This window comes from Leptosomus discolor, chromosome 7 (assembly GCF_034619465.1).
Source record: "Leptosomus discolor isolate bLepDis1 chromosome 7, bLepDis1.hap2, whole genome shotgun sequence".
In the NCBI taxonomy this organism is placed as follows: Eukaryota; Metazoa; Chordata; class Aves; order Leptosomiformes; family Leptosomidae; genus Leptosomus; species Leptosomus discolor.
This window is the reverse complement of record NC_141397.1, coordinates 41,616,893-41,633,690: the sequence shown is the minus strand read 5'-3', so window position 1 is coordinate 41,633,690 and position 16,798 is coordinate 41,616,893. Positions and strand designations below refer to the sequence as shown.

The 16,798-nt window shown below is 40.7% G+C and overlaps 1 protein-coding gene across 1 annotated transcript in view; it reads left to right on the top strand.

Annotated features, from left to right (window-relative positions):
* Window positions 1-16,355, top strand: part of LOC104350103 (glypican-5) — a 383,557-nt gene extending 367,202 nt beyond the window's left edge. Inside the window, exon 9 of the mRNA XM_086468316.1 lies at window positions 16,162-16,355. Coding sequence (XP_086324442.1) covers window positions 16,162-16,355 — 194 coding nt within the window. The remainder of the gene's footprint in view (window positions 1-16,161) is intronic.
* Window positions 16,356-16,798: the final 443 nt, after the last annotated feature.

The following is a 16,798-nucleotide window of genomic DNA, read 5'->3' as shown; positions in this document are numbered from 1 at the left end:
CTTTCTTCAGGCCAGACTGCAATACTCCTGCTCACAATGAGTAGTACCATACTCCATAAAAAGTCTCATTGATTTCAGAAGGGCCTTCACTAGTATGTTGTACTATTCATTGTTAAGTAAGGGAATAAATATCACAGTCTGGCTCTGTGCAGTGAAAGCAACAGAAACTGGAGGGTGGGGAGTGGGACTTACAGAGACAAGGAAACCTTTCATTTTAAAAAAGATGCTAAGAAAACGTGATTCATCTGAACGTCTTAACTCTAAAGAAAAGCTTTCACTGGCAAATGATAGAATGTAGTATAGAGGCTGGCATCTGTAGTAAAGCGGAATTTAGAAAGCTCATTCCAAATAAGAATATAAATTACTTGGCTGCTGTATCGTAAATTTTACCCAAACACTAGGAATTCAACTGAAGTATGACTTTAACCATGAAAGAATTCCAGGATTTAAAGGATATGGTGTTTCTGGGAGTGAGGCTGGGGTTTGTTTGGGTTTTGTTGTATTCATTTTTCAGGCATATTTTACAGGCAGATCTTTTAGAAGTTTAGAATACACTCGCAGTACAGCTTCAGAGCTATTGAAAAAGTGTGATTTTAATTTTATAGGCTTAAAGGCTAAATAAGGGCACAATAACACCTGAGTCAAAACTCTTTTATACCCATAAGTGTTTGTGTGTCTGCTAGTCTATCTGCTGGCTTTCTGTCTTCCTGCTTGTGCTGGGGTTTGTGTCTATGCTATGCCATCCAGCTGGCACTGCAAAGCAGCAGTATGCTGAGTTGGTGCATTACGCAGCACTGAAGGTTTCCCTCTCTATCTTGCTCTCCAGACCAAAGGGAAACATTTAGTGGTTGAAGTGGGGGCAAAATTATTCAGACTTGTTTCACCAGTGCCTTGACCTTCAGGTAGTCATTTAGAGCTCTGCAAGGCCAGACACAATTCTCCTTGTGCTTACAGCGGTAAGCAGTGTTTTACATCGAGTTGGCAGACATAATTACAGTATGGTGCAAAGAAGGGGAAAAGGGCCTCGTAGCTGCATATGCAGCGTGCTTTCCATTTCAAGAGCCAGGCATTTTTTAAAAGAAAAAAGAAACTCCATATGCTGTGCTGGTTTAGAGGAAAATACAGATCACACTGGGAAGCTGCAGAAAGCAGCTGTACCTTTTCTTCCCACTCTGATGCCGTCCCCACACTATCTTTCACAATCTCCCCTTCCTCCCCCACTCCACACACAAAGCAAAAATGTTTCTGTTCACAGCTGTTTTTGAGTGCTAATGCTAATCGGTACCTTCATGCTTTGGCAGCTACGATGTGTGTTGGGTGCAGGATGGTTTCTCCCTAATATGAACCAGGAAAAGCTGTCCCAGATGCTGCCCTTGCTAAAACAGGGTTCAGTCACCTCTGTATCAGCTGCTATAGAGTGCACCATTAGAAGAGACAGTGGAAGACTGCTTGGAAACATTTCTGGGCGCAGTGTAGCTGCTCCCTTGCTTTGGCAGTGCACTGCAGAGAAAACGGATAATCCGTCCCACAACAACACTGCAGTTGGATTTGCTCTGAGATGCATTTCAAGGTCTTGATTTTAGTGGGAGTTATAGATGCTCATTTTATCTGAAAATCCTTGGAAAAGCATTTGACTGATGTTTGCAATTGCCTATTTCCTATTATTTCTACTGTAAAGCAGTGAAGAAAGTAAGTTGATGAAAGCTCAACAATCAAAACCTCATGCATGGTTTATTATTTCCATTGCTGCAGCACCCAGAATCCCCAATTAAAGCAGTCATATTTGTAATTTGGACAGGCTTTCCTTTTCAATACGTAAGCAAGAAGATGGTAATGAATGGTAGGCTGCCTCTGCCTACTCAGCTTTCATTTACAGCAGACTATCTCATAAAAGGGAAGAATTAAAGCACTGGCAATTTTCAAATGGGCACATAAATCAGATTTTTGGTCACATTTGTGATTTTTCTGTCTTGAAATTTTCCTGGATAGCAGGTAAAGCAGAGAGTAATCTTCCAATACAAACCCTGAGCTTAATCAGTCCCTCTATGACTGTAAGCCAAGCTCAGCTTTCAGTTATATCAAATTCAGTCCCATTACAATTATTTTTTCCCTTTTAGCACAAGTCATTATTAACAATATTGGAGACAAACCTCAAATGATCCATATGTTCTCTGCAGTGGAAAAAAAAAACAAGATACCTGAGGGTGCTTAGCTGTTGCAGGTTTCCACTATTTGAACTAGTAGAGGTCCATAATGCATATTCTTGTTCAGAAAGTCATTTACTTTTCTCTCTAGTTAGCAGATTAAAGAGCAGAACTCCATTGTATTTTAATTAGAAAGAAATGAGAAAAAGGAATGTCTTGAGCTAACCCAGGAAGCGAAAATGAATAAAAATCAGGTTTTTGGTTTTAAGGAAGAACAGCAGTTGATGGGTTTGTGAGGTCTTACGGCTATCACCTCTCTCAGGTTACAAATGTACAGGATAAGTTGTTCAGAAAGTAAAATCCCAACAGCAGAGCCTCCAACACTTGAGGTGCCAGTGACACACAGTGCATCCAGCCACATGCCCAGCTTACTCCTCACTGAAGAATTCAGGAGCTGGGCCTTTCAAGTCTCCCTCCTTGGCTTTTATCCAAGGTTACTGAGGCTTTGAAAAGCAGGATTGCTCTGAAAGGGGGCTGGCAGTTCCAAGCAGCCTTTTGGAATGGTATTGCACATCCATCGTCCTCTCCCTGTAATACATGACCACGCGCACGCTCACATCACAGACAGTGCTCTTTTCACTAGCTGAGCAGCTGGAACGGGTGCCAGAGAATTAGGAGGAACTGGCCAGCCTTCAAGATTTCTTTACAAGGACTTCTTAATCAGCTCCTATGCCTCTGTACTCTCATGTCTGTGTGTCTGGTAATTTGCTTTACTTTACGTACACTCTGTTCATCATACAGATTGGCTTTTTACTTTCTGCAGCAACTCCTCTCACTTTGCCAACACCTTGCCATTTGCAGCTTTAATGCCAATTGATAGAACTTCATCAGCAACAGCTGCCAATGTACATTTCTTTTACAAGATGTTCACCCTCAGTTTTTATAGATAGTTACAAACTTATTCACAAACTGATTGAATAGTTTGTTTTCATTTGCTTTTCACATGGAATAGATTCATCAAAATGAATAGATCATCGGAAGATTGAAACCAGAGATGAAGCTTCTCTGGTGTGGTTTTATGCTCCAAGCCAGAGTCAGCTCTACCGAAACCATTCCTGTGTGCCTAGTCTGGTTCTTAATACCTTCAGTGAGAGAGTTTTTACAGCTTCCCATAGCCAGCTGCCTGCGCAGCCCTAATACTGGTCCTCCTCCCAGCACCAATACACACTCCCTAACTTGATTTTCTTCTACTGTGGGTAATACTTCACTCCCCAGACTCAGCCACAGGAGCCTGAGCAATGGTCTTGTCAGTGAAGCCAAGGCAGGGAAGGTTCTAATAACTCAGGCTTTTCTGTGTCCTCTGTCACCCTGTCTGATTTGTCAGTGGGTACATGTTTTTCTTAGTCTCCCTTTCACTGGTGATGAGCCCTTCTTGTGGCCCTGCACAACCCTGCCAGTTTCAATGCAAATGGAGGTTTTGCTCTCTTGGCTGTCACTGTGTGCCCTATCCCGCCACCCTGTACCTATCCTTTTCCTGTCTGGCTAAACAGGGGACACCTGGCCGAGCTCTGTGTGGCCACCTCTTCTTCTGCCTGCCAGTGCTCTGCCGTGCTCTGAATCTCTAGTTGGATACAGGTTGTTAAAATTATTTCTATTTTATAAATGCTCAGTTTTAAGCAAAACCCATTACCAAAAAACATCCCTGTGTAACTGGTTAGTAATAGTAAAGCAAACTTCAGGTGCTTCTCCCAGTTCACTTTCAAACTCACCTTGGTGTAAGGATTCTAATTTATAAGTTAAGCAATTTGCTTCTATTTTTTAACAGAAACTGGTGGAAGTGCAGGGGGAAAGAGACTGAGCATCAGCCCATCTACAAGGGACTTTTTTTCTCTTAAGGGATGATCCTAGAGTAATCCTTACACAAACAAGGATCAGTATTTTACAAGAAAACTGTGTTTTTAGAGTTGCACTATCATTCCACAGCAATTTTGTTCCATTTACTATCAACAGCAGAACTAAACTGCTTTCTGATGTTGAGTGAGGTGCCACAAATTGCTGCAGAGAAACAGATGTGAGATTGTCTTTCCTTCTGCCTTTTCTTCTCCCACGTCATAGCTAGAAATAAATGCTCTGGGTGTTGCTAGGTCTCATCTCACAACATTTTCTCTTTATGGAATATCCGTGTCAGAACTTAGGGGTTCTTACGGCTTGGTGACATATCACAGGAGTAGCTCTATTTCCTGTTACAGCCTGTCTTGACTTGCTTTAAGCTTTGAAGATGTCATTAGCCTGCATTGCTTAAGTGTACCAAGGCAGTGACAGAGGGATGTTGCTTAATGCACATGCCAACACATACCAGTTGGAGAAGCTTCAGTGAAATGATTAGTGCTATCTCTTATAATTACTTCAAATGTTTTTAATCTAAATTTGTAACTAAATGGCTACAAATCTGTGGGGCTTCTAGTTTAAGGTTTGACTGCAACCTTACTACATGGCTGGTAACCTGATGACTGTTCTGGATACAAGTAAATGTTGGGTTTCAATTAAATTGAAAATATGCACTGTTGTTGTTCGCTGTCCTTTAATTATCAAGGTATATGTCTTCTCATTATTGATTTGACAGTCATCCATGAATGCCTCAATCAAGATCACAACTCTATAATGCTTAGCTACAGTAGATCCACAGAAATTATTGTCCATGTCCTGAAGAGCCCCCATAGGCTAGGAAAGAAAACTGGATCTTTGCAAATTGTTTCTGAGCTCTTTGGGTTTTATAGTAACTGGTTCACGGCTCAGGGAATACTACTCAGCCAACAGTGATTAGAAAGATTCACCTTGCACTGTCTCTGACAGCCTGGGAAACTATTACATCTGCTTTGTAACACACCAGTCTTTATGAATTTTGCTTCAGATCTCTCATCTAACCTTAAATTAGGTATTTCTTCCCCAGCTAGCTCAGTATGCAGCCCTTTCTCCATCACCTGGCTCCAATTATGTGATCCTCACATGCTATCTCTCAATAAATGTTCTTTGAAGTTATAGAGTAGAACAATGCCCTTGGTAAGCTACTTTGATTCAATTGCTTCAAATAGTAGGAGCACTGTTGAGGTATAAAGGTTAATTTCACCTCAACTCAAGTTAAACAAGAATTTAATGAAGTCCAACAGATGCTGAGTTTACAGCTCCTGAAAACCTAGTTCCTCCAAATTCTTTACCCAAGTAGATATCCTGTGATGTTTTCTTTTGTAGCAATGGATATATTGCTTGGCCTAGATTTTTGTAAGATCTCGGATGCCAGGAATGGGCCTACTGAGACCAATCCAAGATGCTTAGTGCACGCTAAAAAAAAAAAATATTATCTGCTTGATTTAATTCCTGGGTGAGAGCCTAGCCTTCCTAATGATACTAAGCACCCTGAGGAATAGACCTATACCTATTGTGTCAAGCTTGCTGAGCTCATAGTCAAGCCCAAAGTCCTGTTTGCCTATGCTGGTTATGGTTTGGCTTTGACTCAAGTCTCACCCAGGGCCAGGAATGGGTTTGCAGAGATAGAACCAGGACTCAAACTCTTACCCTCACAGGATAATGAGCCACATGGCTTCATGCAGACATGTAGGGGTTTGGCTTCCATCAATTAAAATACAAAGTCTCAGTTAAAAGAAAAACCTTTCGTAACCCCAAATGAACAAGTGCATATCTGAATTGAGGTTTGGATCTTCTGGAGCATTGCTACAATAATACATTGAAGGGTCTCTTAAAACCTATGATGTCAGTGATATGTGGTTTAAGTAGATCATGACACTGTCAAATTTTTCAGAAAATGTCCATCATACCAAGAAGAAACCTGCATGCAAAATCAGGTTTGCTAGGCCTAGACATCCACAGGCTGTAGTATAGCAGTCCCCGAGTACAGGTTCACATCAGAGATGTTAATTGTCTCCAAATATCAGGCAAGTAATCTGCATTTTGAAGAGTCTCTAAATGGGCATTTACATAATTTATGTTTTACAAAGTCCACTGATGTATAGTTGCATAATAGATCGCAGCAGTGCCAACAGATCCATTGCAGCACATGCTCTCAGCTCTCATGAACTTCCAGTGGGTTCTTCCCTTTACAGGAGCTCTTATGACAGAAAGAAATTGGCAATAATTGATAAATCTCAAAGAGCAGACTGAGTGTCTGTCAAAGCTTCTTTGGGTGGAAACACACAGAAATCAAGCCACATGCTCAGTCACCTGAGAAGTGTTCTGTATATGTCCATGCCAGTTCTGTGCATAGAAACAAGCAGAGATGGTCTTTTATCTATTCATTCATATTCATTGAATTTCCTGATCTGGAGTCTCCCATTGCTTTCCACTCTCTTGCAGCAACACCCTGCTGCTTTCATGCTCTCCAAATTCCTCTTTAAAAATGAATACATTTTCTCATCATGGCTCTCAGCCCCTCAGTGATCTGTTGGAGAGGTGCTGCAGGTGCCTGGAGAAGGGCTTTGGGAACCATGCTGGCTTTGTCTGACCTGGGCAGTCAAGCTTGAGCACGCCAGTGCAGAGAGAAGCCAGTTGAAAGCTGCAGACCTTTGAGTTCCAATACAATGTTAGTCACTCTCAAAATGGTGTTTTTATCATTCTCATGATGGAGTTGATACCTCAAGGGGGTTTTATCCGATGCGTGGGCTATGGGCAGAAGTGTTTTTTCCCCATGGCTAAGTGGGAGAACCCTGGCCAATGTAAAGTTTAGCAGTGGCGTTACCTTGAAAACAGGGGAAGATTTATAGCCCTCAGTCTGTTATGTACCACAGTGTTAGCAAACTAGCTAAATTCATTCCTGGTGGTTTTGGTGTAGATGTCTCCCATGAAAACTGGAAGGAACAGCTCACATCCTTCCAGAACAGAACTGGGGGATGGGATCATTACCAGCTCCAAATAGGAATTTCCTTCCTTTAATTTGCTCCACAGCCTGAACAGTGACTAAGTATAGTCTTATGCATATGCTAATGGATGGTGCTTCATTTTGTAAGACATTTTATTAGAAAAGTTTATTTTTTACCCCTGGTTGTATATCTCCTTTCCATTTGTGTTGATTTGGGTATTCGTCATCCTGCTGAATGTGATAAGAGTTCATCAGTTTCACTGCCTGCTACTAATAAGATAATGCTTTTAAGCCGTTTGGTATTTTCACATGAAACATGTTCTTCTTGCTACAGATATTCAGTAGAGTGATGGCTCTAATCATCCTCTTCATCAGTAACTGTCAGCTGTGATAGAGCTGGGGTTCTGGTTGGCTGGATAAACCTAGCAATGTGAAATAGAGGATATGAATGCTGAACAGTTGCCAAACTAGAGCAGGAAAAAAGACTAATTTGAACTTCCCATAGCAGAGCTGAAGCAAGCGTAATGCTGTGATGTTTTCCTTTACTGTTCTTGATATTAAGTCTAAAATGATTAATCCAGGATAGTATCTTGCCACAGTTTCCTTTGATTTCAGTTCTGCTTGAAATGAAATACTGGAAAGATTCAATAAACAAATGTTTCCTACTGATTGATCTAGGGACTAGAACTATCCTTTGGCATTATAACTAATCCTTTTTGTCATCTAGATTAAACAAAATCAGATGATATGTGGATTGAAGTGATTTCAATGTTTATTCTATAATTTAAACATCAATTATTATTATTATATCCTATTAGAACCTCTTTAAAAGATTTTTAGTATAAGGTTCTGTCTGTGCTCAAGAAATGACAGAAATACAGGAAAGCGTTTAAACCCTCAGTGCTGCCATTGGGACCAGGTAGTTTCAAAATCTTGCGGCAGGAATCACGTCTGCCCAAGTTTCTTAGGGAGCAATGAGAATAACTGGAAGAATCTGACTAGCTTTTAAAGAGCAAGGAGTCATGAAAGCAGCATGTTTGTAGGGTGAAAAGAACCTTTCAGACATCTTTTGGAGATGTTTGTGATTGTTTTTCTGTGTCTGCCATGCTGGAAGTTGATGCCTTGTTTGTGGTTAATATATTCAGGGATTTAATTGGGCTGCTTGAAGTGTATGTGTTGAATGCACCCTGCCTTGCAGAGGCAACCGCGAGCTAAAAGGGCTCTGCCCTGAGTCACAGAGCTCTTTGGTGGGAGGGGAACTCTTCTGTGATTTATTTTCTCTTGCCCACTCCTTATAGATGCAACATCTGCCTGTGCCAAAATGTGGGAGTACGGGCTCCTCAGCAGATAGCAGTACATCTTCCTGCCCCTCGCTGGCGACTCCTTGTGGAGGCATGAAGAGACCTCACTCAGTGGCATGGAGCAGTTTCTATTTCTTTTCTCTTTTTGCTGACACCCTATTATTGATTTGAGTAGTTCTTTCCAGTGTGTTTTGGGCCAGTTTGCTCTCAGGGTAGACCCACGTCCTTAGACCATGTAGCAACGTTGCAGAGCCTGCCTCAGTCTGAGACACCCGTCTGCGTACCTTTTCCGACTGGATAGGACACAGGAGATGTGAGTTTGAGCACCCCTTCTAAACCTCCCACGGGAAGGATTTTAACCTAGATATCATCTATCGTTGATGCGCATTTTAACTGCTGCCCTAGTTGACAGATGTCTGTCTGCTCTCTTCCATTTGGTGTGATCCTACAAGCCTATGCTGACAAGGTCTGGCAGAGAAGAGACCTGCAGGTCATCCTCCACCTCCATTGCTCCCTGGGATTTGTGTGCACAGTCAGCTGCAGAAACACAAACGTTGTAGGCCTTTTGGAGGTGGCAACTGAAGGATCTAGAGAATTGTTGTGCCCCTAGGCCTAGACAACAGCTGAACAGGAGCTTTGAGGTTCTCAGTGGTGCAAAAACACCCAGCTCTGGCAGCTAACTTGTCACGTGGAAGCCTAACCTTTCTTGGGGATTGGTGTTGTAAGTGCACAGGTTGTCGTACACTCAAACCTGACCTTCCTCTCAAGCTATGTGATTTTCTTCTTACGGCATGGAGAAACTGTTAATGGTGCTCATATATGACCTGTGAGGTTTTTCAGCTGGAAGAGATGCTGCTTTTCAGTTTTAGACCTCAGGGCTGAAAGACATATGCCTAACTTCAAGCAGGTGGGTAATAATGTTTATTTTGGTAGTACAATCTCTGTTTAAATTTAAGAAGATGAAGTTCAAATCCTTGCTGTAAGTTGAACTTACATTGCTGCTAGTGTAAGATCATCTCCAGTCTTTTTACAAAATGGAGCTTTGTCTGTTTAAAGCTGCAGAGCTGAATTAAAGTCCTTATTACAAATGTCAATTGAAAATACATTTAGCAGTTTATGAAAAGGCTGGGTATTGGTACCATGCACATTTTAAAGCAAGAAGAGGTGCGGTTTCCCCTTAAGGGAACGGGTGCCAACAACACATGCTCTTTTTCTTCTCGAGAAATTAAGGAGTATCTGGGGGAAGAGGAGTTGGGATGGCTTTAAATGTTTTTGTACTCCCTTCCAAAATAAGTTTATAGTTTCCCCATATACAATTTAATTAAGCCTTCGATTTGACCTTTGTATTGAGCAATAAAAGTTAACTGGGAAAGATGTGGGTAGAATGAGAGCACAAACAAAGCATGCCCCACATCAGCCAGTGTGAGAACTGTTTCTGTAACCAAAACTAATGAGATCATCAGGACAAAAGCAACAGCCAAAGCATTTTCAATTATTACTAATATTTTTCTTCCTTGAGCCAGTTTATATTTTTCTTAATTACAGCTTTGAGCTGTGGCGTGATATTTAGCAGATGCCTTCGGCACTTGGCGTGCTGATCACTTGCACACTCCAGACTGGCAGGGGCACCTAATCTTTGAAGTCTAGAGCACACATTCATCTTTAACCATAAAGGTCAATCCTGCATTCCTTGCATCCCCCCAAACTCCCATTAAGTTTAATAGGGAGTTTTGAGCATGTGAGGCATGCGGTATCAGGATTGCTTTCAGTCTTCTGGATACTACCAGTGAGGCATGTACAGAATTTCTATACTTAACTAATTAATTGCACCATACAGTGATGGCAGAAGGCTGTCACAGAGCTTTTTAGTTGTTTCTTTCATTACAAGAAAGTTATAATGAAAGTTCAACAGATTTACTGGGAACATCATGTTTTACAGATACTTCCATGCTGTGTTTCAGGATATCGTGTCAGCTTTGCTGCAGTATGTACGAGGTATCTGGCAAACTAAACAAGCTTAAACATGCAACCACAAACATGTGCCTAGGAATAGACTGAAAACAGATGTTTCCAGGAAATGTAAAAGATGTTTGGCATGTTTTAAGCTTATACTTTCAGCTTGTCTGCATTTGAGTAAGTCCCGTATTAATATAAACAAAAATGACAAAACTTTTTCTTGCAAATGACTGACTGATTAATGGAACTACTGCTGAATCACACAAGGGTTGTTAGGTTAGGTTATTTCTTCCCAAGGAGAAGATAGATTGTTCTATCCTGACATTTACCATGGCAGGAGCTGAGGCAGTTACACTTGTGGGTTTACTTTTTAGCCCTCAGAACTAATACAATTTTATTATGGCTCCTGAAAATCATGCAGGGTTTGCTATGGCAGCTGTATATCAAAAGCCAAACAAATACAGCAACAGGTTTCCTTAGAGCAGTATGAGACAATGTTCTAGTCTCTTTATATATGTATATTGCATTCAAATGTATATAGACAAAAAGATTGGGAACAGGCCAAGGAGTTGCCATTTCACTAAGTGTGGCTTCCAGGCACCTGACATTTTTTCTTTGTTGCATTTGACTTTTTTTTAGTCAAAAAAATGCAGGAGTTCCTGAAAGTTCCAGTCAATGTTACATCTTGAGGAGAGGGGGTGTGGTTCTTCTCAGCCTGAAGAATTTACATCCAGAATGCACAAAATGCGTAGGAAATAAAGTAGTTCTCTCACTGGCCTACAGGGAGAAGTGATCTGCCAAAGATCACAGAGTTTAATGCAGAATTAAAAACTGGACATAGATAATCCTAGTCCCAATTTATGACTATCCCCCCAAGGCAAACTTCTCTTCAGTCACGCGCTCCTTAGAAAGAGAAACAGGAATATCCCAGAACCAAAATGGAACACATCCGTTAACCCTCATAATCTTGTCCCACAAGTCTTCTGGAGAAGCTGGCCTAAACCTAATACAACTCAATAGTTAAGTGAGGAAAGTGACCTATTCAGTTGTAACTCCTGTAGTTCTTCCCTTTTCTAATTAAAGATTTTTTCTTCCTAAGGCCAAGTTTCCATAAGAAGGTGCATGGAGGAAAGGCTTATATGAACGCCATATTCTCAGGCTGAAATAGAAAGGGGTGGAACAGTACATACATGGGAGGCTGCTGAGCTGTTAATTATTCCCTTCTGGCTCCATAAGGGATACATTACATCTGCCTTTTAGTGACTAGTATTATATAGCGGACAATAACAGACTCCAGAATTTAGAGAACTGCATCACAACTTATCACACTTTGGGAGTTCTCACATTCCCATTTCCACAGTGTTCCTGTTTCCATTTGTCTGCTGCAGCTGTAACTGGAAATAATTAGTGCTGGTCTTAATGTCAGGATAATGGATTATTTGGAAATTGTTGGTACATTTTATGGTGACAGCATTGTTTTGCAATTTCAGAGCTCCTTCCTTTGAATACGTAAAAGTAATTTCAGCTTTTCCTACCAGAGGTGATAAAAAGCTAATAATAACACTGCAGCATCTACTGTAATTTAAAAGCCTGTTCCACCAAGTTGCACCTTGCTTTAATTTTCTTATGAAGCTGTCAGCCAAAACCAAGCCTGTGATTGAAGTGAAATTTATCAAGCAACTGAGCTACAACGTGGAGAGTAAATGCAGGTACTGACCAGTTCATTTTAGACCTGCATTATGAGTATCATTACAACCATGATGAGGCATTCAAGACTAAGGCATTAATTTGCTATCATAGATGCTGACATTCTGTCTTTTCAAAGCACAGTGTTTGTATGAAAGTCTAGGAAGAAATGGACAGGTCTGACTTCATGTAATTAATGTGGGAAAGCAGAAATAAACAATCGTCCCTTCTTTTCTCCCCTCCCCCACTTTCACCCCAAATAGCTGGGTTGATAGTTCCCCCTAGCAGCTCGTGGTGTAAAACTGGTGGAAACATGTTCAAAATCTCCACTTTGTTGTGGGCATGGTGGATTGATAAGCATCGATTTTGTCAGTGCCCCACTCCATTAGAATCTGGGCTGTGATAATTAACATTTACAGGACTAGTCTGGCAAATCTCTCTGTTTTGTTTTTATTCAGAATTCCCTCACAGGGTTGTACGCTTGTCTAGTGTGATGATCCGTAGCCTTAGATGTATGCAGGCACCGTGGCTGTTGGTTCATCACAAGTATACTGCCTGAGGAACAGAGTCCTGAGGCACAAGCACATTGCTTCCCCAAGCACTGGCACCTTAGTGATTGCGCTGGCGTACTGACCAGTCTGCCAGCAGCCCTCTGCTCAACCGTGAGAGGTGAAGGGCAACAAGGGCTGGATCTGAAAGGTATGCTCAGCCCTCACTGTAGGGGAGGTTTCCTGTTCCTAAATTAGATGACAGTGACAGTTTTGACCCTCCCTTTTATCCTAAGCTAATCTCTCTGAGGAACAGTATTGATCCATATAAGTATTTATGGGAACTTCAGTGCCGTCTGAGCAGCACTTGCATTAGTGGGCAGCAATCTGCGGTTAGATCTTTGAGGTGAAGATAATCCTAAATGCTTTAAACATCGAGGTCAAGTAATTTTCATTATGCGCTTTGTTTATATTGTCAAGGTGTGAAATTAACAGCAGTTCACACAGATGAAAGTTCAGCTAAGGAAGCGAACTCAATCCCCTGGACTAACTGAGCTGTTCCCTGTGCTCACGGGGCCTAGAGGGACTCTGAGCCATCTTCACTGACCCCAAGAGACCTCGTCCTCAGCAAGAGTCCCACAGGGCTGTTCACGAAGTCTGCTTTGGCAGTCAGCTGCCTTCACTAAGTACCCCTTTTGGCAGTATTTCAATGTTCAAACTGGGATCCTGGATAAGGGAACAGTGCAGTAGCTACGACAGTGGCTGTATCACCATCATGACGCAGTGATAAATAATGTAGAATAATATTCATGTGCCAGTGTCCAAAAGGCCATCACATGTGTTAGCCTCAGGTTAGCCGCAGCCTTCAGAGATTTTAAACACTCCATTTCAGGAAAGAAGAGAGGGACTGATGATGGGAAGAAAGTTTCTAGTGATGGAGAAAGCTTTGAATTGGCAACCAAAAAGCCTTTAAAACACAGAAGGTAAATACTAGAACAAAGCAAAGTTGTGGTGTTCGGTCGGTTTTATGAAGTCATACTCTGGGGGCTTGATTCATGGGTATTGAACATCTGGGGTTTTGCTTTGTTGAGACTGGAGTTTCATTTCTGTGCTAGTCTTCACACTGACACTTTTTTTAGCGTGCTCACTATTTTTTTCCCTTTTGAATGCCAATAGTAGACTGAACATAACCATCTCTGACTCTGAGAAAAAGATTTAATAGGAAAAACTTATTTAACTCAGAGTTTCTCAGCCAAGATTCTGGAGTGAGTAAGCAACAGGAACTCTGAGGAAACTGGAATAAAACACTAAATCTTTACACTGCTGAAATTTGTGCCTTAAAAACTAAATACAGGATTGAAAAAGATCTTGAACAGAATTAGGACTGAGGCTATTTTTATTTATTTTTAAGAAAAGATAATAAAATGTATCTATTTTAAATAAAGTACCAGTTTTGCTCAATTAAATCCCAAATTAGAATTGGCCATGAATAGCACCAGAAGATATTCTGCTGTAAAGACAGAGAGAGAATTCAGAATGTAGTCCTTCCCATGGAAAGGATAAAGGCAGAATTTTCTAATGTATTATTTAACACTTGTTACATAGTGCATTAAGCAGTCACTGAAAGGAAAGCTTTTAAAAACCAACAGCCTCTCTGAGAGCATTAAATCTTAGCTTAGATTTTTTGGTTAAGTCAATATTAAGAAAATAAACGAATTAATACATTTCATTCTGCCCGATTTATAGACACCAATCAAGTTACAATGCTGGACATGGCCAACTGAAAGAGGGGAATAAATTTACCTGAGTGAGGTCTTAATTTAATCAACTGGCCCCAGAGAGCTGAAGTCAGCAGGCTGGAATGATATAAGAGGGAACAGAAAAATAGTGCCTTTACCACAGTCGAAAAGGAGAATGACAGTGATGGAAAGGAGTCTAGGCAGTGTCAGAACACACCTATTTCCATGATTTATTCTTAATTTACTTTAATGACAGTCAGAAGGTTGTCCATTTTTCTTTTAGTGTCCTCAGAATACTGATATTTTCTAAACATTTAGAGCACGCTTTTTCTCCCCCTTCCTTGTTAGCTCCATTGCTATGTCCACACTTTGCCATAATGAGTTTGAGCACAGTCAGACTGCCCTATCCCCACTGTATACCTTGCCAGCCAGTGTCCTTTCTCTGCTTTCACCCTTGAGTCACCCTAGAAATCACAGGTTCCTCTGGGATCAATGTTGATATTATGATAAAATGGAGGAATTCATTGCATTTCTTTTACAGTTTATACTGGCAAAAGAACAATGTGTGCTTTCCCAATACAATAGCTCATTTTTATTATCTAGTGAGTTTATTGATGGTTGTTCAGAACTACTGACAGGCAGACAATGATCTCAGGTTGCATTTACATTTCTGGAATACTTTCCATCTTTCCAGTTTCTGCCAGGAATTTGCTTCTGTGAGTCAAAGTTTTTATTTTAAGATCGGACTGTTGTTTAATCTGCATTACAAATCTATGCCTTTTGCTTCCTTCTGTATGTGCACTGCATTCATTAGTATCAGAAATCCTTTAAGTTTGGACCTGAACAAATATTGCTAATTTATAAACTCTTCCAGGTAGGTAGGAATTTGTTTTTTGCCAGGCACTCAGGTATGCCTTTACATATTGCCTGTAAAATCATCATCCCATCATCAGATGAAATAGTGATTTTTTTTTTATTTTTTTTTTTTTTTTCCCCTGCAATGCTAGTGAGAGGGTTCAAGGGCAATATGATCTCAGTAGTACTTGTAAATAGCTTGGGAATGTCAAGATAACTGGAGACCCTTATCAGTCATTTTCTCATTTTAAAAATATCCATGTTTTTATAATAAAGACTACTACTACTTTTTTATGAATCTAGTCCTTCATATAAAAGATGCCTGGAATTACCCCAAAATGCATTTGAAGGGAGAAAAAAGCCCCAGTTATATTGTTCCTACTTTAAAAAAAGCAAATAAACAAAAACCAACAAACACTGCCCCGCTCCCCCCTCAAAAAAAAACCACCAAAAACCCCTTGTACTTGATAGAGAAAACAAAACTTGAAGCATTTTCTCTTTGTAGCCACTTTGCCTTCGTTGATGGACAAGGCTTATGAGACCTGTGTATTTCCTTGTGTCAGCAATCTTTCTTGCCAGGTTGTCTATACGTTGCCTACATATCAAGGGTTGCATGTTGTTTTAAAGTTAAGGACAGTGGCAAAGCAGAAAGAAGCCAGGAATTTGACTGTTACATTAAGTCAATATGCACTCCAGTCTCCTCCTGTGGCAACTCAGCAACTTGACAGGGGCTCATAAAAGAACCACTCAATGCTAACATCATGTTTTAAAGCATGAGCCAGTTCCTATCCCAGGTGAAACTGAAGGATTTCTTTCTGTGAAAGAAAACCAGGTTCTGAGACCAGCCACTGCAATGCAGAATACCTATTACTTTGCTCAGGCTGTGTCTACGAGTAGACAAGTAGAGCGGACCAGTCAGAGAAGACTTGTTGAGCAGAACAGTGGGTGCTGAGGACCTAATGGCTACGCTGGGTCCAACTAAAACATTAAAACAAGTGCCTCATCACTCTCCATACATAGTTCAGTTATTCAGACTAGTGTACAACAGGTTCCTGCAACAGAATTTAAAGCCACTACTTAAAAGATGTGTGATTAATCCTACATTTACTTTCATGTTTTCAGATATACTCAAGGACAAGAAAATCCATCCAGAAAGTAGAAACGAACCAAAACCAACTGTGAAAAAGATTGACACCACAAGCACTGTCAAGCCAGCTTCTAAACACAGTGTAACTGGAAATGGAAGCAATCCAGCCCTGAGTTCCTCGCTTCTTATTTTAACAGCACTAGCAGTTCTGTGGCATTGTCCACTGTAGCTGTATTGCCTTGCAGGCACTGCGCAAGCATTTCTGTTCACTGTCATTTATACCTACAGCCTTACCCAACAGAAAACAAAGTTAAATGGCTCTCTAGTTTATGTGAAATGTTAGAGTAAGTATGAAATGATATGCTGGAGTTGGCAGATAACAAGTGTCAACGCTTACAACGGCTGAAGATAGCCTTTGACAAAGCCCACCCAAGATACAGAGGGAATGATGACAAGGGTCTGAGTAGCTTAAGTTACGGCGTAGAAATAATTGAAAACACAGAAATCGTGTATGTGTGTGTTACTGTTTTTCTCAATTTCGTTTGCTGGAATCTGACTGGCTAGTTTTGTTTGATTAATTTTTCTGATAAATTATATGAATGGTCAGTCTTCAAATTCAAGCCAAGCCAGACTTTATTTTTCTAGTGAACAGCTAACACACTGTGTCCACAG